The sequence below is a fragment of the Bos taurus genome, chromosome 7, assembly GCF_002263795.3.
Source record: "Bos taurus isolate L1 Dominette 01449 registration number 42190680 breed Hereford chromosome 7, ARS-UCD2.0, whole genome shotgun sequence".
In the NCBI taxonomy this organism is placed as follows: Eukaryota; Metazoa; Chordata; class Mammalia; order Artiodactyla; family Bovidae; genus Bos; species Bos taurus.
In genome coordinates this window covers 87,793,954-87,818,407 of record NC_037334.1, presented here as the reverse complement: position 1 = coordinate 87,818,407, position 24,454 = coordinate 87,793,954, and the positions used below count along the sequence as shown (strand labels likewise).

Sequence of the window (24,454 nt, the reverse complement as noted above, 5' to 3'; positions counted from 1 at the left end):
CCTCTGTAAGTCTGTCACTAACCAAACAAAAGGAGAGAGTTGACAGGTACACTTAACAACACAACATTTTGAAGGTATATGGAAGTTGTCTTTGGGGGAGGGGGGAACACAATATTACATGGAATTCGAAAGTTTGGTGATGGATATTTTTTAATCTAAAAGGAAATCGTCCATATTGGAATATATTAAATAGGCAGAATTCTCTTGCCAGTTTCTCTGCTCTTGGTAGATGTAGTTCTGACTTCGGCTGGTATCTGAACAGTGCAGAAACGTCTCACGATCAAATTCCACTGCCCTGAGGAAGGATAGAGATGGAGGACCCACAAAGCAGAGAGCAGAGTCGACGCAGAGACGGGTCTGTAAGGATTCGGAGTCTCCCAGAAGGGACGGCCAGAAAAATGAGAAGGTAGAAAGAGAAAGAAAGGGCGTGGCTGAGCTAAGGCACTTTCCACGTCGTCTCAGCAAGAGCGCGGCTTAACCGGGGTTTTCTTCCGAGCGAAATCCGGTGGGTCTGGAGTCGACTCTCCCCGTGTCCACGAACCTGTATCTCCATCACCTAGTAGGGCCCACACCACCCAATCTACCTCCGGATCCTCGCAGGCGCTGCACAAGCGCGCCGCCCACCCACCTACCTGCGCTGCGCCTGCGCCTCCCCCAACCCCGTGCTCTCAAGGTCAGCACCGCCCCCGGCCTCTAACCTAGCACCCACGGAAGTGGCAATAGAGGACGTCCTGCGTCGCCTCACATCTGCGTGGCGTGGGGTCGCCGGCGTTCGGCAGAGGGGAGGGACTTCCTGTCCCGCCGAGCAGAACTTCCGGCCGAGCCGGAAGATTCTCTCCCTCGCGGTGTCGAGTGGCTCCCGGCTGCAGGGTTGGGAGGGGAGGTCCAGGACGACCCCGGTGTACTCCTGGGCGTCGGGTCCACGATCTTTCCTTGGCGCCATGGTGAGTCCTCCTGTGAGGGCTAGAGTGAGAGCAGTGCGGGGGAAGACGGGGCCAGGAGGTCCTGTGCAGGGAAACCGGCCGGGTGGCCAGCTGAGGATGGAGCGGGCGGGAGCAATGAGATGAGCGGTAGGGCAGAACCTTACCACCTTCTCCGGGGCGCTGGGGCCCCCGAGGAAGCGACGTCAGCCCAGCCCAGCCGCTGGATCTGTCCAGGAGTTCGAAATAGGTGGTCAGAATATTCATGGCCCCGTTCACTGTGGACGGCCGTGGGGTCAGGTGGTCCCAGAGTTGACCTTGCCCGGTTGATCACCTCCTCCCTCCTCTCAGCTGTAGGGCAGTGGCCAAGAACTTCAGATCTCAGAAATCCTCCTGGCCTTTCCGGGTGGACCCAATACCTCCCCTTCTTATAAAGGATCAACACGTGTCACTAAAGAAACGGCCAAGTCAGTTTATCTTTCAGACTTGGCCATTGGGAAATTGGAAAAGGTCTCAAAGATAAAAAAAGGTCTGGACTGAATAAGGAGGGTCTTGATTGGAAAGGAATGTTGCAGGGGCGTGGGCGAGGGAACTGTTGGAGTAGGGAGAGTACCCTGACCATAAGATCTGTAAGAGCCTCAAATATTAGGCAAAAGGGGTTTTCTTTTATGAGGAGGAGGAAACAAGGCTAGAAAGAACTGAGTGTGGGGAAGTGAGATGAAAGGGTAGTATGATTGGACTATATATCAGAGAAAGTTTTACCCCCTAGACCAGACTTCTGAGGAAAAACTGTTGGAGGTGTATCCTGTTTCAGAGTTTGGGTAATATCTTGCTCCAGTTGCTCTATGGGGACAAGCGGTTCAGCTAGTCATTTTTAAAAAAAGAATGGTAATTTGCAGGTGCTATGTCTGGCCTTGTTACAGGGCTTCCCAAGTGGCTCAGTGGTAAAAGAATCTTCTTGGCAGTGCAGGGAATGCAGGTTGGATCCCTAGGTCAGGAAGATCCCCTGGAGGAGGAAATGGCAACCCACTCCAGTATTGCCTGGAAAATCACATGTATAGAGGAGCCCTGTGGGCTCTAGTCCGTGGAACCGCAAAGACTCAAATGCCACGGAGCACACAGGCAGCCAATTCCTGCATCTTGCTTCCCTAAGTCTTATGGAGACTGTTGGTTCTTTGCAGTAAGCTGTTACCAGAAAGGTGGCGGTGGAAGGATTTCTTAACCTTTGTTGTTTTTCAGTATCACAGGGGTCGGGTTCAAAATTGTCACGTTACTTCAAATCCTCGTCTGGAGGACGTTCTGCCTTGGAATTTGGAGTTTGCCGTATTTTTTTTCAGGGTCAAATGTTGACACTGTTCAGTTGTGTATGATAATTCACTTTTGAATGACTTACAGAAATGTAATGGATTGTGAAACAAAGGAACTTCAAAATAATGTGGTTCCTAATTATATCAGCCAACCTCTTGACTCTTGAGGCAGTAGTGGGTGTGTATTCTTTAAACCTCAGTGAATAGTATAATTTGTAATTATTAAGAGTTTTTTCTTTTTTCTTCCCTTTGTACAGTGAAATTAGACAAAGATAAGGAACAGAAGGACTAGAATGACCCAAAGATAATGACTAGCCTAACCACCTTCCTCTCTCTCCCCAACCCCCAATTTTACAGAGGGAAAAATCTGAGGTTTAGAAAGAGGCAGTGATTTACCTAAAGTAGCAGTAGTTTGGCACTTTTTCATTTTTTAACGTATCAAGTAGGTAATACTTAGAATCTTTTGTCAGTATGTTTGGCCAAATCACAGAATGGAAAGCAGAGCCTTTTTTATTTTACATCTTGATTTTTTTGTTTTAATCAATATAAACTCATGATCCAGATCAAAAATACTGAGTATTGACTCGTAATTTTTTTTTCATGTTGTGAAAATGAATTGTTGTTCAGTCGCCTCATATGTCCAACTCTTTGTGACCCCCAGGGACTGCAGCATACTAGGTCTCTCTGTCCTTCACCATCTCTCAAAGTTTGCCCAAGTTCATGTTGATTGCATCGGTGATGCCATCCAGCCGTCTCATCCTCTGATAGCCTCTTCTCTTGCCCTCAGTCTTAGCATCAGGGCCTTTTCCAGTCAGCTATTCACATCAAATGACCAAAATACTGGAGTTTCAACTTCAGCATCAGTCCTTCCAATGAGTATTCAAGGTTGATCTCTCTTAAGATTGACTGATTTGATCTCCTTTCTGTCCAAGGGACTCTCAGGAGCCTTTTTCCAACACCATAGTTTGAAGGCATCAGTTCTTCAGTGTTCCACTTTCTTTACAGTCCAGCTCTCACAACTGAACGTGACCGTTAGGAGACCATAGCCTTGGCTGTATGGACCTTTGTTGGCAGGGTAATGCCTCTGCTTTTCAACACACTGTCTAGGCGAGTAGGCCTGTTGCAGCTCTCTTGCCAAGAAGCAAACATCTTCCGACTGCATGGCCGCAGTTAGCATCCACAGTGATTTTAGAGCCCAAGAAGAGTAAATCTGTCACTAGGAGTAGTGTGTAGTGTAGTGTAAGTAGTGTTAGTCGCTCAGCCATGTCCAACTCTTTGCAACCCCATAGACTGGCCTGCCAGGGTCCTCTGTCTAAGAGATTCTCCAGGCAAGAGTACTAAAGTGGGTTGCCATTCCCTTCTCCAGAGGATCTTCCCGACCCAGAGATTGAACCCCGGTCTGCTGCATTCTGGGCAGATTCTTTACTGTCTGAGCTACAGAGAAGTCCTGTAATCTGTCATTGCTTCCACCTTTTCCCCTTCTATTTGCCATGAAGTAATGGGGCCAGATGCCATGATCTTAGTTTTTTTAATGTTTAGTTTTAAGCTGGCTCTTTCACTCTCCTTCACCCTCATCAAGAGGCTCTTTAGTTGCTGTTCACTTTCTGCCATTAGGGTGGTATCATCCATATATCTGAGGTTGTTGATGTTTCTCCTGCCTATCTTAATTCCAGCTTGTAACTCACTAATCATGATGTGTTCTGCTGCTGCTGCTAAGTCGCTTCAGTCATGTCCGACTCTGTGCAATCCCATAGACGGCAGCTCACCAGGCTCCCCTGTCCCTGGGATTCTCCAGGCAAGAGTACTGGAGTGGGTTGCCATTTCCTTCTCCAATGCATGAAAGTGAAAGTGAAGTCACTCAGTCGCTTCCGACTCTTAGCGACCCCATGGACTGCAGCCCACCAGGCTCCTCTGTCCATGGGATTTTCCAGGCAAGAGTACTGGAGTGGGGTGCCATCAGCATATAGATTAACCAAGCAGCTGACAGCAGACAGCCCCATCGTACTCCTTTATCAGTCTTGAACCAGTCAGTTGTTCTATATAGCGTTCTGACTTGCTTCTTGACCCGCATACAGGTTTCTCAGGAGACAGGTAAGATGGTCTGGTATTCCCATCTCTTTAAGAGCTTTCCACAGTTCTTTATGATCCACACAGTCAATGGCTTTGGCGTGGTCGATAAAACAGAGGTAGATGTTTTTCTGAAATTCTCTAGCTTTCTCTGTGATCCAGTGAATGTTGGAATTTGATCTCTGGTTCCTCTTCCTTTTCTAAACCCAGCTTGGGTATCTGGAAGTTCTTGGTTTGCATAATGGTGAAGAGTCCATAGAAAATTTACTAAAGGAATGAAGCTATGTTTTTACTATACTTTTTGAATATTACAGACCAACTTTAATTAAATAGATTTTTACACCATTTAGGTTGATTGTGGGGGAAAAGTAGATCAAACTCCTAGAATTGTAGGAATCCTCATGGCTTATTTTATCTATGTAGCATCCTGTTGTAACTTTACTGCTGGGATTCTGCTCAGTATGTTGGTTGTTAAAAAAAAAAGTTGTGAATCTCTGCCTTAATTGGAGTTAATGAGAGTTTTCTTTTTGGGAAATGGAGAAGGCTGTTGGGAAGAGATAATGTTTTAAAAGTTACAAATACATGACTAACACAGGGGAAAGAAATTCTGATGGGGGGATGGACACACATAATAGGTGGCTTCAACTGAGTTTTGAAAAGTTAAATTAGGACACTGAGTTCAGTTCAGTTACTCAGTCGTGTCTGACTCTTTGTGACTCCATGAACCATAGCACTCCAGGCCTCCTTGCTGCTGCTGCTGCTGCTGCTGCTAAGTCGCTTCAGTCGTGTCTCTGTTCGATGATGTCTCAGTTCAGACTCTGTTCGATGCCATAGATGGCAGCCCACCAGGCTCCCCCGTCCCTGGGATTCTCCAGGCAAGAAGAACACTGGAGTGGGTTGCCATTTCCTTCTCCAGTGCATGAAAGTGAGAAGTGAAAGTGAAGTCGCTCAGACGTGTCTGACTCTTAGCGACCCCATGGACTGCAGCCCACCAGGCTCCTCCGTCCACCGTCCATGGGATTCTCCAGGCAAGAACACTGGAGTGGGGTGCCATTACCTTCTCCGGCCTTCTCCCTATCTATCACCAACTCCCAGAGTTTACCCAAACTCATGTCCATTGAGTCAGTGATGCCATCCAATCATCTTATCCTCTGTCGTCTCCTCCTCCTGCCCTCAATCTTTCCCAGCATCAGGGTCTTTTCCAATGAGTTAGCTCTTCACATCAGGTGACCAAAGTATTGGAGTTTCAGCTTCAACATCAGTCCTTCCAATGAACAGTCAGGACTATTCTCCTTTAGGATGGACTGGTTGAATCTCCTTGCTGTCCAAGGGACTCTCAAGAGTCTTCTCCAACACCACAGTTCAAAAGCGTCAATTCTTTTGTGCTCAGCTTTCTTTATAGTCCAACTCTCATATCCATACATGACTACCAGAAAAACCATAGCCTTGACTAGATGGACCTTTGTTGGCAAAGTAATGTCTCTGCTTTTTAATATGCTGTCTAGGTTGGTCATAACTTTCCTTCCAAGGAGTAAGGACACTAATTCTTAATAATTAGGACACTAATTCTCAATTTAAGTTCACATAGGATTCACCTGTGATGCTTGATAAAAATGCTTATCTGGGCTGCCTTATTGAGGGAGTGGAGTCTCATAATTTAATTTTTAATGAGTTTTACAATTAAGTCTCAAACTTGTGGTCCTGAAAGCACTTTGAAGGAACTCTAATGCAGCCATTAGAAACTTTGATAGGGATATTGAGGTTTTTGTGCTGAGTGATAATCATACGTGTGGTTTGTTGATGTGTTAGATTACTTTAATGGATTTTGGATTGTTGAACTATCCTCAAATACTTGGAATAAATTCCACTTTGTTGCAGTGTATAATTCTTCTCATACATTGTGGATTTTGATTTCTTGGTCTTTTGTTTAGGGTTTTTGCATCTATGTTCATGAGAGATATTGGTCTGTAGCTTTTTGTTTTTCCTTGTAATCCTTTGCTTGATTTTGGTATTGGGGTACTGCTCTTAGAATGAGTTAGGAAGTGTTCTCTCTGCTTCTATCCTCTGATGAAAGAGATCGTAGAGACTTGGTATAATTTCTTCCTTAAATGTTTGATAAAAGCAGCAGTGTACCCTACTGGGCCTGATGCTTTTTGTTTAGGAAGGTTATTATTGATTTAGTTTCTTAGTAGATATAGGCCTGTTCACATTGTCTGTTTCTTGTATAAGTTTGGACAAATTGTATCTTTCAGAAATTGGTTCATTTCATCTAGGTTATAAAATTTGTGAGCATAAACTTGTTCATAGTGCTTCTTTATTATCCTTTTAAATGTCTGTGGATCTATAGTGATATCCCCCCTGTCATTTCTGATATTAATAATTTATGTCCTCTGTTTTTTCCTTACTTGATAGGGCTAGAAATTTACTGATTTTATAGATCTTTTCAAAGAACCAACTTTTGGTTTCATTGATTTTTCTCTGTTGATTTCTTCTTTTCAGTTCCATTGAAGATAATTCATACTATTTCTTTTCTTTTGCGTACTTTGGATCTAATTTGCCCTTTTTCTTGCTTCATAAGGTGATGCCTTAAGTGATTTAAAATCCCTTCTAATACATGTATTCAGTGCTATAAATTTCCCTTTAAGCACAGCTTTTGCTGCATCCCATAAAATTTGATAAGTTGTGTTTTCATTTTCATTTAGTTCATATATTTTCTCTTGATTTCTTCTTTGATTCATGTGTTACCTAGAAATGTGTTGTTGGGGCTCTGTGTGTTTTGAGATTTTCTAGTTATTTTCTCTTATTGGAGCAGACATTGTATGATTTCTATCCTTTTACATTTGTTAAATGTTTTATGGCTCAGAATGTGCAATTTGAAGGGTGGTTTCTGGTCAGGTTTCATCAGTTTGCCACATGGTGGCAGAGATTTGGGTCTCTTCTCAATTCTCCGACTTTTCCTCCACTTCACTCCTTTCCAAAAGAGGCTTAGTTCAAATAATAGTAGATACTGTTCTCTTGATTAGCATTTAGTTGGTTGAAGGTTGATTCTTGAGACTGATTTATGCTTTGGTCTCTGTCCACTCTTTAGATAATTTGTTTGCTCTGGGATAAAAACTTAAAGCAAATATAGTTGATTTTAGAAACTCAGAACATATTCTAAAGTGTTCATTTTTTAAGAGAGAATTTATTATTTTCCTGTTATGATTTTTGAACACGAACTTGCCCTGTTCTTGTTTACTCACTCAGTCATGTCTGACTCTTTGCAACCCCATGGACTGCAGCACACCAGGCTTTCCTGTCTTTCGTCCTCTCCCAAGCTTGCTCAAACTCATATCCTTCAAGTCGGTGATGCCATCCAACCATCTCGTCCACTGTCGTCCCCTTCTCCTCCTGCCTTCAATCTTTCCCAGCATCAGGGTCTCTTCTAATGAGTTAGGTCTTCGCTTCAGGTGGCCAAAGTATTGGAGTTTCAGTTTCAGCATCAGTCCTTCCAATGATTATTCAGGACTGATTTCCTTTAAGATTGACTGGTTTGATCTTGCAGTCCAAGGAACTCTCAAAAGTCTTCTCCAGCACTACAGTTCAAAAGCATCAATTCTTCAGTGCTCAGCCTTCTTTGTGGTCCAACTCTCACATCCATGCATGACTACTGGAAAAACTATAGCTAGAGGAACTTTGAAGAAATAAACCTGATTTGTAAATTTCGCTGCTACTCTTTGTATACTACCTACTCTTGAGTTACAGGAAAAGAAAATTTCTAAAGTCCCGGTAAAATGAACATTCTCTTGGTTTTAACTGAAATGATTGTCCCTTTTGTTTCACCAAACACTTAAAATTCATGCTCTTACCTCAAAAGTATTTGTTTAATCATTCCTTCATTGTCTGTTAAGCAGTATCTGTATGTCACATGCTGTTCCTGGCAACAGAGACATAACTTTATAAAACAGAGACTTTCTTATCTTTATGGATCTTAGGTTATATTGAGAGTCTGATGATAATCAGTTGAGATATAATGTTTGTTAGTCATGGTAAATACAATAAGAAAAGATAGAACAGAGTTAAGGGAATGATCGGGGTGGTGATTTTAGATAGGGCCTTCAGGGAAAGCACAGTGAGAAGGTGGCACTGGGACACCTTTGAGTTCAATATACCTGCTGTCTTTGAAAATCTGTTTATGATTGCACCAAAGAAGTATTGTAGTATTAGGTACAAAGTTCATAGTGTCTTTAACTATAGTGTGAATCTTTCAGTAAAGTCATGTATGATTACCTTTCCATATAGTGAACAGAAAAATGATAGAAATGTGTTTTTAAAAATCTTACGTCAGTAGGTGATACTACATTTTACTTAATAGATTGCGTTTTTTATGCCACATACTTTTAGTCTTTTACGTTATTACAGATCTTGAGAGAATACAACTTGTTCACTCATAAGTATTCTGAGCTTACAGAGTATCTTTTACTTACATTAAATAGACAGTAATTCTGTTGTTAGATTAAATATATTTTGTGTTTTGACCATAAACAAAAGATTTAGAAAAACCTGAAATAATTTCAGCTTTTGATACTTCAGTATTGAAGTTCAGAGTCTTGATAGCTGATTATAGTGTTTTATTTATTTTTTAAAAGTTGTGTTAAAACCAACTGCTCAAACATTCATATCTTTAAAAGTGACTTTGGGAAGAGTACAATAAGTGTATGGCATTGAAAGTCTACTTGAACCAGAACTAAATGACCTCTATAGTTTGTTTCAAGGTCTGTGACTCTCAATATGTGGATTTGTGAATATTATTGATGTACTTTTAGTTGAATGTACATTGAGGGGATCAAGGAGGGAATATTCAATTTGTATGGAGTTTAAGAAGGATTTAACAAAGGATTGATTAGTCTTGGTCTTTAAGTGTAAGTAGAAGTATGTTTGAAGAAGGCAATGGCACCCCACTCCAGTACTCTTTCCTGGAAAATCCCATGGATGGAGGACCCTGGTGGGCCGAAGTCCATGGGGTTGCTAAGAGTCGGACAGGACTGAGCGACTTCACTTTCACTTTTCACTTTTATGCATTGGAGAAGGAAATGGCAACCCACTCCAGTGTTCTTGCCTGGAGAATCCCAGGAACGGGGGAGCCTGGTGGGCTTCTGTCTATTGGGGTCGCACAGAGTCGGACACGACTGAAGGGACTTAGCAGCAGCAGAAGTATGTTGGGTGGATAAGAAAGTGAATTTTAAGTACTTTTCCTTAATAGCAGTAGTAGCTACATTTATTTAGAGTTAATATGTATCTGCTCTACTTAACTAAACACTTATGAAGTAATCACTCTTGGGCTCCTACTATTTTTTTTAATCTCTATATTTTATGTACTTTTTTTTTTTAACCTCTGTTTTACAGATACAGAAATGGAGGCACAGTGAGATTAGAGTAGCTCACCCAAAATTGTATATCCAGCGGTGGTGAAATTTGACTTCTAAATCAGGCTATTTGACCACTGTACTGTTGTGCCAATCTTACTGTTTACCTTTGATAAATTTTAGCTTAATGAAAAGATTGAATTTCAAAAACATTCTCCTCTAGAAGTAATACTATAATTAGTAATTATATTTCTAGAAAATCCTTCTAACCTATTTACTATCCAGTATCACATCTCATGGTATTAGAGAAATTAATTATTACTGTCATGAAAGCTGTAATGATTGGCATTTCTAACTCAGATGCTAAATACATCTGACTCTGCTGTAGTAAGTCACAATGAGGATTCCTTCATATTCCTTTTACCTTAACTGGCACTCCTTCACACTAGAGCATGAATTTCCCTTAGGCCTGGGGATGAACTTCCAGTAACACTGATAAAGTGAGGAACAATTAGAGAACTGGGGATAAGGACCTTTGGTGAATTGGGATTTCTTCAGTGTAAGCCTGCAGTGTTCCAGGTGTATCTCGTGTGTCACAGCCCACTTTTCCTGAGGGCTCTCAGGACTGGCTTGCTCCTTTTCTTTTCACTTGGATTACCTGCTGCTTACACCTAGAACTGGGTTTCCCCCTGGAGTTGCAGAGGAGAACGTAGTCTTGTAGAGTATCTTGCCTTCCTTCCCAGACGTTCAGCACACTCTAGTAAACGTTTTTATTGCTAGTAGAATTTGCAGAAGTCACCTCCCCATGTAACTCCGGACTAACCATAAACTAGTTAGCTAGCTAGCTATTTATTACAAAGATTCTTTAGGGGAAAAAATGGAAGTCCTTGGTGATAGTGATCAATCTTTGCAATAAGTTCTTGGGAGTAAGGAGGTTTGGATTGTGAAGGGATGACATGGAAATACTTAGGGGCCTTGGGAGACTTTTCTCCAACAATAGAAATTACTTATGAAGAAGAAAGTTCAATAAGCTCCATAGTATAAATATATGATTATAGACTGCCATCAGTTAATGTCACAGATAAGGCACTTCAAAGGCTATGGCTGTTTTTCCTTTTTAAATAACCTTAATACTTTTAATCTTTTTGATAAGTAATACAACCCTTTGAAATAGCAGTCTTGAATTGCTTATTTTTATGTATAGTTTTTAATGTCTGCCCTTTACACAGTGGTTTGCTGATTGTTGTTATCTTTGACCTGTTGATTGCCTCTGTTTGCCTTCATGCGGTGATCTGCTTAGAAAAAGCAGTGCTGGAGTTTCCTGCTTTCTTTTCCTAAAAGGAAAAGTCATAGTGAGGATTCTGCTCAACCAGAACTTCATTAACTTGAGTGTTTGTTAAGTATTTTTAAGTATTTTTCTCATTTCGGAAGATTTTGGCTATTTTTATGGTTAGTATAAATGACTGACTAGAAAACAGTTCTAGTTCTTTATGGTTTATGGGCATATGTATGTAAGTGTTCCATGATTACAATCATTTGCTTCTGGTTACAGGCTTGTTTAAAAGAGAAGCCATGCCTTTTTTTCCTCAAAAGTTTTGCTTTTATTAATAGCTAATTCATTAGTAGAATTTTACTTCCATTTAAGTTCGTGCCTGCTGCCTTCCTGCTCTGTTCCCTATTTTCTTAATTAACATTAAGACAGTGAAGCCTCACTGTATCATTTATTCCCAGACAGTTTCGTTGTTTGGATAGGTCAGTTGTTTCATGTTGAATATACTAATCTTTCCCTAATCCAATTTTTAAGACAGAAAGGAAGTTGAAAGGAATCTAGAATAGCTGCAATTAGAATTAAATGTCAAAGAAATAAATTTTCAGTCAGGAGGGACAGAAAAGAAAGCTTTGGTTAAAATTTGTTGTAGTATATGTAGTAAGTTTAACTGTGATATTTGTTCTTTAAAACTATTTTTTTATTTGAACTAACACTTATTTTTGATTTTGATAGTTTCTCAGTCATTCCCATCAGAAGTTGTTAAGATCATCATAGTTCCTAAAAATGTTTTCAGGTCATAAAGAAAACATTTAATATTAAGAGAATTGACCGCATAGCTGAGATAAATTTAAAAAAAGAGAGAGAGACTGAACTTTTGACATTCACAAGTCTCGTAAGAGAAATACTGCAAACCACTTGTTGAGATAAGAATGTTGGGCAGTGGGCTAGGTGTACTTCTTTACATTAACTTGGATGGAGCTCTGATTTCCTTTCAGCGCTCTTACAAATAGTAGCTCATTTAATTCTTAATGAGGAAAGAATAGTTATTCTTTCCCATTGGGAATGACTGCCTATCACAGGGTTTGATGGTGACTTAGTAATGGTAAGTATGTAACTGCAAACAATCTGTTGTTTATTTAATTGAAGTAATTGCAGTCATCATCAGTAAGCTCTTTCAGTATTTTGCAGATCATTTGCCAACTTGTCTTTTTGTAGATAAGGAATGAGTCCCAGAGAAGGTTTGTCTTGTTGCTGTGCTATCACCACTTAGTGACAGAACTATCTTGATTGTGATGTTTTATTACTCAACATATTAAAATATTCACAATGAAACCATTTTCTAACAGTTAACATTAAAGATGTTTTAAGTTTTCTTGACTGTTTTTTCTGCTTAAAACTTAGAGATAAGCTGAAATTTTTATTTTAAATTTGTTTAATAAAGCTTTATTAGTGTATTTACAAAAGTTTGAAAGGAAGTATTTGCAACACATATTGCATTAAATTGAGAGGATTATCTTGTAAAACTTGCTACAAATCTTACTCTGAGGTATGCAGAAAACATGATATCTTTCAATCTTAAATAATTTTCTTCTTTATTGAAAATAAAGTTCAGTATTTGGCACGTATAGGAACATATGAATGTAGTGAAGAACTGTGGGCAAATTATGCTTTATCCTCTTATTTCATCTAAAAAGTAAATATTCTACTTTCTTTCCTAGGATTGGAGTTTGGGGCTGAAGAAGTGAAAATGAGATAAATGTAGTTCTAGAAGGGGAGAGACTGTTAGAAGGGGACAGCTGAGCACGATAAAGGCTGTTTTGGAATTACGTGTATGTTTTTTTGTAGCAAGGAAGGTTTTATGGAGGAAATGAATGTGAGGAATGAGAAATAATTAGTTTGAATAAGCAAGATGATTTGTAAATGTCAAATGTAAATTTATTAGTTTTGACTAATAGCTCTTTTGAATATAGATTGTAGGGATATTGTTTATATTGTCAGAAAATATTCTTAGGGTTATGGAAGAGTTAGCAGAATTTAGGGATGTCTTCTTCTATTGAACCTTTTGTTTGTTACTTATCAGTATTATAATAAAACATTTATGCCTTCTTTGGCTAGAGATAAAGTTGTTAACATCTTTAAAAATACTTCATTTTTCATCAACATTTTAATGACTATATGGCATTACTTTATATGAAATATTGCATAATTTATTCAACCTACTATAACTGGAAAATGATCTTTTAAGATAAACAACTATTAATTTCAACTCTAATACATTAAGATGTTTTCTAAATTATGTTTAATTAGAGTGTCCTCTGTTCTTGTGAAAAAGTATTTTTATCCTTGCCCTCTCTTTGTTGTTGATCTTCCACTTTGCCTTATCAGTTTATATCTTGGGGAAATATCTGAAGTTTTTTTCTAAGTTTAATCAAATTCTGAAAAATGGCTTTATATCATCACCTTTAGCAGAAAGTCTGGAGCTGCTGTTGTTGAATATAGTTATGTGAAATTCATGCATTCTACTATGTGGTTCTCACTAAGATATTTAGGGTGATATTTACCTAGGCATTTTATTGGTTTGTGGGTTTTGACCTTAGTTTTAAAGTACATTAGACATCTTATTCTGAATTGGGAGACAAAAATTTCTGCTTCTACTTTTTTACTTTAAGGAAATTTAAAAGATATTTTGTGGCACAAAACATTGATGTTTTGCAAACTGAACTTACTCTGTAAATGTTTAAATTTGAAAACCCGTGTTGAGTCCAAATCACAGTTGTTGATAACTGTGGTTTTCAACTCCCTTTCTGTCATTTTACCTTTACCTATATATTATGTATATATAATTCTGTTTGTAGTAACAGTTTGAACTATATGAAATTGCTGTTTTGTAGGTCAGAACAGTTAAGTATCTGATTTCATATGATTCAATCAATAAATCTGTATTAAATATCAATAGGTGACTTTATTCAGATTCTTCAGCCACTTTTTAAAGTCTCTGAACCTTCCCCGCAGTCACATTGCCAAGATCCTGACCTTGGTGTGGTCATTTTTCAAGATCTCTCAAATTTTGTCCACTTTGGTGATTTTCTTTGGCTCTTTTGACCAGCTACTTAATTATCCTGCAGATTTAACCTTTAACTCCAGATCTTTTATTTCTCTGATGTTGTACCTAAAGCTTCATCTTTTAGACAAAGTTGTTTGGCAATTATTCATTCAATTCTCCCATTACATTTCTGTCAAAATTCTCACAACTTTTGAATTTCTCACAAAATTCCCTCCCTTCTTTTGTTTTATAGATCAGCTCCCCATCCCATCATGGTTTTTAGGGAACGATCTAAGGACTTTGAAATGATATATAGTGAGTTTTCCAAAATGACTATATCCAGTGGAAAGCAGGGCATCAGGAATTCTTGACCTGGTTTCCACCCCCTCCCCCAAGTTATGTAAACTCTAAAGACCTTGGTTTTTAAATTTAATACATCTCTTTACTTTTTTGTGTGCTTCTATTAGGTAAAACAAGGTCTCATGAAGTTTTACTTTCAGCTTAGGCCTTTGGTCTCATCTATTTCTGATTCTTAAACAGTATTCACAGTTAACTCTTGATTAGAATATTTAGCAGTCCCCTTATATTGGTTCCTTCCCTCTTGCCTTATGCATGTATATTTCCCCCACTACATATATATATATATATATATATATATTTATATGTGAGCCATTCTAGTAACTGTCAGATTCTCCTCTTATTGCTTAATTTCTCCAAACAATAATTATGCCCATTATTTGCATTTTATCCTTATGTAACCACTTAAGTGTAATCTTTACCTGCTTGCAGAGATGATTATTAATCTCATGCCTATTTCCTTTTTTTTCCCCTCTAAAAATGTTAATTTTGCTCTTGTTTTTGAAGTTGTTTTAGTTTAGGCTTTCATGATGTTTGTTGGACTCTTTCAGTGGATTTGTAATTTAGCTCTTTGCCTCCAGTTACTTTTACTCACGTCTTTACTTTTCCATGGTAGTAGCAGATTTATTCTTCCAAAATATATTAGATTTAATTGCTTCCAGGCTCAGGATCCGGGACTTCTAAGTACTTATAGGAGAATCCATTGTGTGCAGCCCATACCACAATCTAGCCATGTGTAGCTCAGCTCATGCCATGTACATTCTTGGTACAAATTTGTTGTTGTTGTTTAGTCACTCAGTCATGTCCAGCTCTTTGAGACCCCACAGACTGCAGCACACCAGGCTTCCCCTGTCCTTCATTATCTCTCGGAGCTTGCTCAAATTCATGTCCATCGAGTCTGTGATGCCGTCCAAACATCTCGTCCTTGGTTGTCCCCTTCTCCTCCTGCCTTCAATCTTTCTTAGCATCAGGGTCTTTTCCAATGAGTTGGCTCTTCACATTAGGTGCCAGAGTATTGGAACTTCAGCTTCAGCGTCAGTCCTTTCAATGAATATTCAGGATTGATTTCCTATAGGATTGACTGGTTTGGTCTTCTTGCAGTCCAAGGAACTCTCAAAAGTCTCCTCCAGCACCACAGTTCAAAAGCATCAGTTCGTCGGCGCTCAGCCTTCTTTATGATCCAACTCTCATATCCATACATGACTACTGGAAAAACCATAGCTTTGACTAGACGGACCTTTGTCAGCAAGTAATGTCTCTACTTTTTAATACACTGTCTAAGTTTGTCATTGCTTTTCTTCCAAGAGCAAGCATCTTTTAATTTCATGGCTGCAGTCACCATCTGCAGTGATTTTGGAGCCTAAAAAATAAAGTCGGTCACTGTTTCCATTGTTTCCCTACCTGTTTACCATGGAGTGATGGGACCGGATGCCATGATCTTTGTTTTTTGAATGTTGAGTTTTAAGCCAACTTTTTCGCTCTCCTCTTTCACTTTCATCAAGAGGCTCTTTAGTTCCTTTTCTCTTTCTGCCATAAGGGTATCACCTGCATATCTGAGGTTATTGATCTTTCTCCTGGCAATCTTGATTCCAGCTTGTGCTTCATCCAGCCTGGCATTTTGCATCATGTACTCTGCATATAAGTTAAATAAGCAGAGTGACAATATACAACCTTGACATACTCCTTTCCCAATTTGGAACCTGTCCGTTGTTCCATATCTGGTTTTAACTGTTGTTTCTTGACCTGCATACAGGCTTCTCAGGAGGCAGGTAAGGTAGTCTTGTATTCCATCTCTGGAAGAATTTTCCACAGTTGGTTGTGATCCACACAATCATAGGCTTTAACGTAGTCAATGAAGCAGAAGTAGATGTTCTTCTGGGATTCTCTTTGCTTTTTCTATGATCCAGCAGATGTTGGCAATTTGATCTCTGGTTTCTCTGTCTTTTCTAAATCCAGCTTGAACATCTGGAAGTTTTCAGTTCCCACACTGTTCAAGTCTAGCTTAGAGGATTTTGAGTATTACTTTGCTTGCATGGGAAATGAGTGCAATTGTGTGGTCGTTTGAACATTCTTTGGCATTGCCCTTCTTTGAGATTGAAATGAAAACTGACCTTTTCCAGGCTTGTGGCCACTGCTAATTTTTTCAAATTTGCTGGCATATTGAGTGCAACACTTTAACAGCATCGTGTTTTAGGATTTGAAATAGCTCAGCTGGAATTCCATCACCTCCGCTAGCTTTGGTACAGATAGATGTATCTGAACTTGTATTTCTTTTCTTTCTGACAGTGGATACTACAAGTCTTTCCTACCTCCCATGTAGATTTATTCACCCCCTTCGTTGGAATGTATCCATATAATACTGGGTACTGACCTCTACCATATCACTTATCACATATTATTTGTAGGTGGCAGTGAAGGGTGGTTAACATTTTAAGAGTTTGATAAGATCAACATGTGATGGAAGAAGTTGTCCTCTCACCTTGAACTTAAATATGGATTGTTTGCAAGACTTAAGCTAGACTAGATTGTGGCCAAATCAATCATATTCACATGTCAAAAGATAAAGACAAATTTTTAGATAGGGTTTTGTCTAAAGAAGTAGAATTGGAAAGTAGTTTTGTCATTTGAAAGTCTAGAAAAACATGCTTTAAGAATCAGAATTGAACATAACTTACCCAGAACTGTTTAGGGTTGAGAGTATCTTATGCTCTAGACGACTGTTGTGTGTTCGTCAGACTTTATCCCTGCCTGAGTGAAGTGTCCCTCAGTGCTGCCTTTTGCTCTCAATCACTCCTTCCCAAGCAGCCTGCCTGTTATTTGACTTCCATTGTATCATTAAGACAGTAATGGAATGGCGCAGTTAGTGAACTTGAACATCTGATCCACTTGGTAACTTATGTTTCACTGTATATTAATTGTTAGAACTCTTACAAACCTGATTATTGCCAGTCTGTCTGATGTAGATCGATTGTGCCAGAGAAACATGTTTTGTGTGTGTTCTGAATGGCTGAGGGCACAGCCTCAGTGGGAGGCCTATGGGAAGCTTGTCAATCCACTTCCTTGAGTTTCCTTCAGTCTGCACCTTTCCTGTCAGTGAGTCCAGGGTTCTACCAGTCACCAAAACTAAAATATTTTTGTAAATACCCTTTGAAACATTCCTGTTTTATTCTGTAGTTGTTTTCCTTTTTCATGTTTGGTCATACTCAAAGTTGATTGGTTTCCTACTAACATACTTTTTAATTTTGTTCTTTCCTTCCTAGTTTCAACTGTTTCTACCTTATTAGTCTTAGGGTTGCTCAATATATTGTTATGTCTAATTTTCCTATGTTACTTGAATTATTTTATTCTCCTACCCTTGATTGTTTAAAAGCCTTCCAGTGCAATATTTGCAAATACCTCAGATCAATGCATCCTCTTGATTTTAAAGATTTTTAACAATCTAAAATTCTGTCTTCATCTGATTTCTCACAGTTCTTTGTAACATATTGATGTCTGCTTTGGTTGAACTAAGTTCTTAGTGGTCCCATGGTTACTCTCTTCCCATTTGTCATTTAACCTGGAATTCCCTTCCTTGGTTTCATTTTAATCATCTACTCTGAAACTTTTCTGTACAATTTTTTGAATTTATATAACCCTGAACCCTTGTTCATAGTACTATGCAATTTTATGTTCCAAAATTGTCTTTAATATATTTGTTGTTACACTACCTTTAATGGCAGAAAGTGAAGAGGAACTAAATTAGCCTCTTGATGAAAGTGAAAGTGGAGAGTGAAAAAGTTGGCTTAAAGCTCAGTATTCAGAAAACGAAGATCATGGCATCCGGTCCCATCACTTCATGGGAAATAGATGGGGAAACAGTGGAAACAGTGTCACACTTTATTTTTTGGGGCTCCAAAAATCGCTGCAGATGTGATTGCAGCCATGAAATTAAAAGATGCTTACTCCTTGGAAGGAAAGTTATGACCAACCTAGATAGCATATTGAAAAGCAGAGACATTACTTTGCCAACAAAGGTCCATCTAGTCAAGGCTATGGTTTTTCCTCTGGTCATGTATGGATGTGAGAATTGGACTGTGAAGAAAGCTGAGCGCTGAAGAATGGATGCTTTTGAACTGTGGTGTTGGAGAAGACTCTTGAGAATCCCTTGGACTGCAAGGAGATCCAACCAGTCCATTCTGAAGGAGATCAGCCCTGGGATTTCTTTGGAAGGAATGATGCTAAAGCTGAAACTCCAGTACTTTGGCCACCTCAGGCAAAGGGTTGACTCATTGGAAAAGACTCTGATGCTGGGAGGGATTGGGGGCAGGAGAAGGGGACGACAGAGGATGAGATGGCTGGATGGCATCACCAACTCGATGGACGTGACTTAAGGTGAACTCTGGGAGTTGGTGATGGACAGGGAGGCCTGGCGTGCTGTGATTCATGGGGTCGCAGAGTCGGACACAACTGAGCAACTGAACTGAACTGAACTGAACTGAATATGATAATCTTGGGTTTTAAGTTCTGTCAAGACGGTTTGTTTTGTAGTAGTGTCATTCATTCATTCAGCCATGCTATGTTCCTTAGAATTATTCTAAATGTCATTGCTCTGAGTATTTGAGATACTTTTCTGTCAGAGGGACAGAAAAGTCCTCTGGCAAGTTTCTAATACTAGCTGGCAAGATATTGGATTAGGCAGACAGCCTGTATTTGTTAAAGTTTTGTTTGCTTTTCCTGTTTATAGATATAATTTCTGTAGTGATGTAATTTGAATTTATAGATTTTTAACATTGTTGGATTGAGACCCTAACTCACTTGTTACATGATGAATAGTGGTTGCTGCCTTTAGTGCAGGCCCTTCTTTCATACCTGAGCAGCTGTCTTAGTGCCGCTGGCCTAGCCCTCATCTAGTGTTTACAAGGAATCCAGAGTGACTTTTCTTAGGTTCTGATGTGGTCATATGACTTTTCATGGGTTTCTTTATTGTTTTCAGGTTGAACTTAAGTCTGTAGGTTTTGCCCTTCAGTATCTGGTTTTGGCCTACTTGTCATCCTGTGTGAAGCAGATAGCACTGGTGGTTCACCAAGCTGAGTCCACGGAGTCTTAACTTAGCCTTTACTTTCCATGACACCCTTTCACAGCTCTTGTCCCTTAGTATGCACGCTGCATTCTGGTAGAATCCTCTGCCTGTGCTCTCATCACTTTGTATTAAGAGTTTGAGCAAACTCCGGGAGATAGTGAAGGATAGGGAAGCTTGGCGTGCTGCAGTCCACGGAATTGCAGAGTCAGACACGACTGAGCAACTGACCAACAGCTATTTACTCTCCTGTTGGCCTGACTTCTCACTGGTGACAGGGACTGTGCTGTTTCTCCCTATTGTGTGCAAGTGGTTCAGTGCATGTAGTTTGTTGCCCAGTAAATGTTCATTGAATGCCCTGAAACAGAGGAAAAAACATTAGGTTGGATTAGGAATCTGGGTTCTAGATAAGTTTGTGACTGGGTAGTTCTATGGGGTTTGCTATTTGGACCCTGATAACCTCATTTGTAAATTGTTGGGAGATGGTTTGCTTAAATGCTCAATGTGTGAATTCTAAGTTTTATGTAAATCTAGATTGAAATAATGAAGTTCACACCTTCTTTTGTAGTATAAATTATTTGGGTGTCTCTAAGAAGTCTGTCTCAATATGTCTAGCTATCACTAAAATATGTAAAAAGTTAAAAAACCAAAAATGGGAAGGTCATTGGGTAATAGCCTCTTTTTTTTTTTTTTCCCCTGTCTCATTTATTGGAGGGTGAGTGATAATTAAAACCATTTGGGGTGGTTTGAGTTCAAGTATGTTGCTGATATGCCTTCTGATTGTAAACAGTGTATACTTTGCTTTCAGTCTGTTTGTCAACAGGAGAGCAAGTTTAGTGAAATGAAACAAAATATCAACTCCACTGAGGTTGACATAATATTGTTCCAAGTTTGAATTTTAAAATTACAATATGTTTTTCTTTAGGTTGGGGGTTTTATTGTCAGTATTGTCAAGCAAGATAAAATACTGGTATTTGATATATTTTATTTCTCAGAGAATTGGCTAATTTTCCTTGGTAAGAATTTTTTTAACCTACCCAGAAATGATTACTAACAAAAATTGAAATGATCATTCTTCTATAAACTAAAGGCAAATAACTTTTTCTTGCTCTTCATGGCCTCAGGTTAATAGATGTGGAAAGGTTGAAACCTAAGTTGCCCCAATGTTTCACCCTTCTTGGGAGCTTACGAGCTATTTCATAAATGACTTTTCCCAGTTCCAGTTATCAAGAGAATTGGAGCCTAGGGCAACCAATCTGGACAGAAGCCATCTCTTTGGTCAAGTTATTGTTTTGAGGCCCTAATAAAACCATTAAGGCCACTTGGCCAATGACCCATAAGGTCGTGCGCTTGAAACTTCAGCCATGATGGACTTTATTGTATCGGTGCGTATCTACTCAGTTTAGTAGTTTTTTTGTGTGAAGTTTATGTTTGTTTATGGTTAAATTTACTTAAGCATTAGCTTTTAACTAAAAATAATGAAAGATATTCAGGGAATTTGGTTTTTACACTAAACATTTCAAAAATTCTGTTTGGACAAACTTAGATATACATGGGCACTTAAGCTGGTCAGTGAAGGCAGGTTATTAGAATTTGTTTTTCAATTTCACATAATTGTGTCTCAATTAATGAGTTGAATGTATTTTAATATGTTGATCCCTGACATGTACACTGTGATTGTCAGTTGTATAGCAATGTCTCAAAAGTTGATCTAAGTTTAGTACTAACAACATATTAAGTTGATAATATATAATTTTGTAAAATGGTTGTCATTTTGAAAATGTATTCCAAGGACTCTTTTCCAAATAAATATGAAAAGGATTAACTTTGGGGACATATTCCCCACATAATTTAAAAATTATTTCTCAAAAAAATTAGGTGGATTCTTCTATTGGGAAAAAACAACATTTTCTTTTAATCCACATGTACAGTTACCCAGTGGCACCCCACTCCAGTACTCTTGCCTGGAAGATCCCATGGGTGGAGGAGCCTGGTAGGCTGCAGTCCATGGGGTCGCTAAGAGTCGGATACGACTGAGCAACTTCACTTTCATTTTTCACTTTCATGCACTGGAGAAGGAAATGGCAACCCACTCCAGTGTTCTTGCCTGGAGAATCCCAGGGACGGGGGAGCCTGGTGGGCTTCTGTCTATTGGGGTCGCACAGAGTCGGACACGACTGAAGTGACTTAGCAGCAGTAGCAGCAGCAACAGCTGATTCATTCTTGGAAGGGTTTATTGACTTCTGTTAGAAAGTTGGAAGAAAACTTATATATTTAACAGTAAACAGATGAGGTTTTGAGAAAGTACTTTCAACTTTATTTTAAAAAGATGGAAATGGCATAGTAAGATAAGTGAATAGAGTAAAGTTACATTTTTTAATGTTTTTTAGTCAAACATTAGCTACAACATTGAGAATGATGTTTGCCTTTCATGAGGTTGATCTCTTTAGTTCCTCATTTGCTTCAGTATACCATCATCCTGTGAATTCTTCAACAATATCTTTAGCATACATTTTTCTTCTTACAACCAGAGATACCATTGTAATTTAAATCATTACCTTTTTTGGTGTGGATCATTGCAGAAGCCTAGTTGCTATTATGCTAGTCAATCCGGTTTGCTGATTTTTATTTGTTTTGGTCTTCACATGGTTTACATTCTTTAGTCCTGGTTTTATCAGCAGTATTTTATTATGCTCAGTGATTTGGAATAAGAGGAGAGAATTTGATAAGATGACTTTTTTCCCCAGTTCATCACAGTCCATCATATATATATACACACACACACACACACACACACACACACATATCTTGCAGATCAGTCTTTCTGAAATGCCATTTAATACCTGTAACATTTATTAGATATGACTAAGATACGGTTTCTGCTATTAAGGAGCTTGCTGCTGCTGCTGCTAAGTTGCTTCAGTCGTGTCTGACTCTGTGCGACCCCACAGATGGCAGCCCACCAGGCTCTGCCATCCCTGGGATTCTCCAGGCAAGAGTACTGGAGTGGATTGCCATTGCCTTCTCCATTAAGGAGCTTACACTCTAATAAATTGTTACATATGTTTGTGAGAGATTGTACTAGATGACCTTGAAGATTCTCTGATACTATCAGATTTCTTTCAAGGCTAGATGGAGGTTCACTTTGTCCACAAAACTTTCCCTGATTCCGACTAAAAAAATTATCTTTTGCTTTTACGTCTGTAATCTCAAATAGACTAACCTTCTGACACACTTGCTAATATATTTCTTGGCCTTGTTCTGCCTGAAAGCGTTCTTTGTAATGGCATTCACTGTATGGAGATTGCAGAACTTCTATCACAAACTATATAGAAAATAAGATAGTAAAAGCAAGTGATAGGAAATATGAAAGAAAAAAAGACAAAAATGTAACCTTTGATGTTAGGAGAATATAAAAATGGTCTGAACCTTAACCCAATTGGTAGAATTTAAGGCATTAAAATATCCACATTGAAACCAGAATTGAGGCAGGTTTCAAAGGCATTTTAAAAACAGTCCTGTTTAAGAGCCATTTTGCTCCCTTTTTTAAAGAACTCTGTGTACATACGAAAGAAGGCATTTGTTCCTTTAGTAATTGACTTGTAAGAACTCTATATAATACCTAACAAGTAAATAATACCTTTGGGCTTCCCAAGTAGCTCAGTGGTAAAGAATCCGCCTGCCACTGCAGGACACACTAGTTTGATCTCTGGGTCGGGAAAGTCCCCTGGGGAGGAAATGGCAACCCACTCTGATATTCTGGCCTGGGAAATCCCATGGACAGAGGATCCTGGTGCACTACAGTCCAGGGAGTTGCGAAAGAGTCTAAGCAACAATAAATTATCCCTTTATGATATGAGTTACAAATGTCTTTTCCAGTTATTTTGACATTACTTACACTGTTTCTCTATGAATACATTTGATTTGATTTTTCTTAAAACCTCATGTTTTTAGAGCACTTTTAGGTTTGCAGCAAGATGGATCAGAGTAGAGAGTTCCATATCTCCTGTCCTGGCACGTGCACGACCTCCCACACTTTCAGCATCCGCATCATGATAGTCCATTTGTTACAGTGATGGACGGTTGATTGAACAGTTTGTTAAAATCACTGAAATCTAATTTTTTCAAAATTTTTAGTGTTCTTTTATCACTTAGGAGATTAATGTTATTTTTTTTGGTATGATTCCATTTATTTTGTTTTCTCAATTTATTTCTTATAGAAGTAATGGTTATTTTTTGAAAAGCCTTCTTTTCTTGAAATTAAAAAAAAAAACAAACTTATCCCTTAATAGGAATGATAATTAGGACAATAACAAGTATTGGCTGCATTCTCTGAAACAGGCACAATTATTAACCACAGCTTGATTAGTAGGTTGGTTGAATTATTAGCTTCATTTTATAGAAGAGAAAATAAAGAATAAGGGGAAATTATTGTTATTTTTTTAGGAAGGTGAAAGGTATTAAAATACTAATAGGAAGGATTTAAATAGAGAAGAGATCTGATGCGAAGAGCCAACTCATTGGAAAGGACCCTGATGCTGGGAAGGATTGAAGACAAAAGGAGAAGGGGGCGGCAGAGAATGAGATGGTTAGATAGCATCACTGACTCTATGGACATGAGTCTGAACAAACTCCGGGAGATAGTGAAGGAGAGAGGAGCCTTGTGTGCTGCAGTCCGTGGGGTGGCAAAGAGTTGATCATGATTTAGCAACCGAACAGTAACAGGAGCTGTTCAGTGGTTGAGGTTCCTGAAAATCCGTGAGAGGATGGGCTCTGAAGCACCGAGGGATTTGCTTTACACCGAAGATACTCTGTTGTTATATTTCTAGAGGGTGTATAAGAAGACAGGTGCAGATACCAGTGATTGTGAGCTTGTTGGTGTCAAATGAGAGTTCTCATTTGATGCTATTGTTTTGTTCTCTGTGAACTGGAACCTGTCCTCTACTGAATCGAGAGAAGTTCGGAGGGAGTGGATAAATTAGGAGCTTGGGATTAGCAGATGCAAATTGCTATATGTAAAATAGGTAAAAACAAGGTCCTATGGTATAGCAGAGGGAACTATATTCAATATCTTGTAATAACCTGTAAT

At 39.0% G+C, this 24,454-nt stretch overlaps 1 protein-coding gene across 1 annotated transcript in view; it reads left to right on the top strand.

The window, feature by feature from the left end:
- The first annotated feature begins 855 nt into the window (after positions 1-855).
- TMEM161B (transmembrane protein 161B) overlaps positions 856-24,454 on the top strand; it is a 78,359-nt gene continuing 54,760 nt past the window's right edge. The window contains exon 1 of the mRNA NM_001205673.1: positions 856-944. Within this exon, the coding sequence (NP_001192602.1) occupies positions 942-944 (3 nt within the window). The 5' untranslated portion in view covers positions 856-941. The remainder of the gene's footprint in view (positions 945-24,454) is intronic.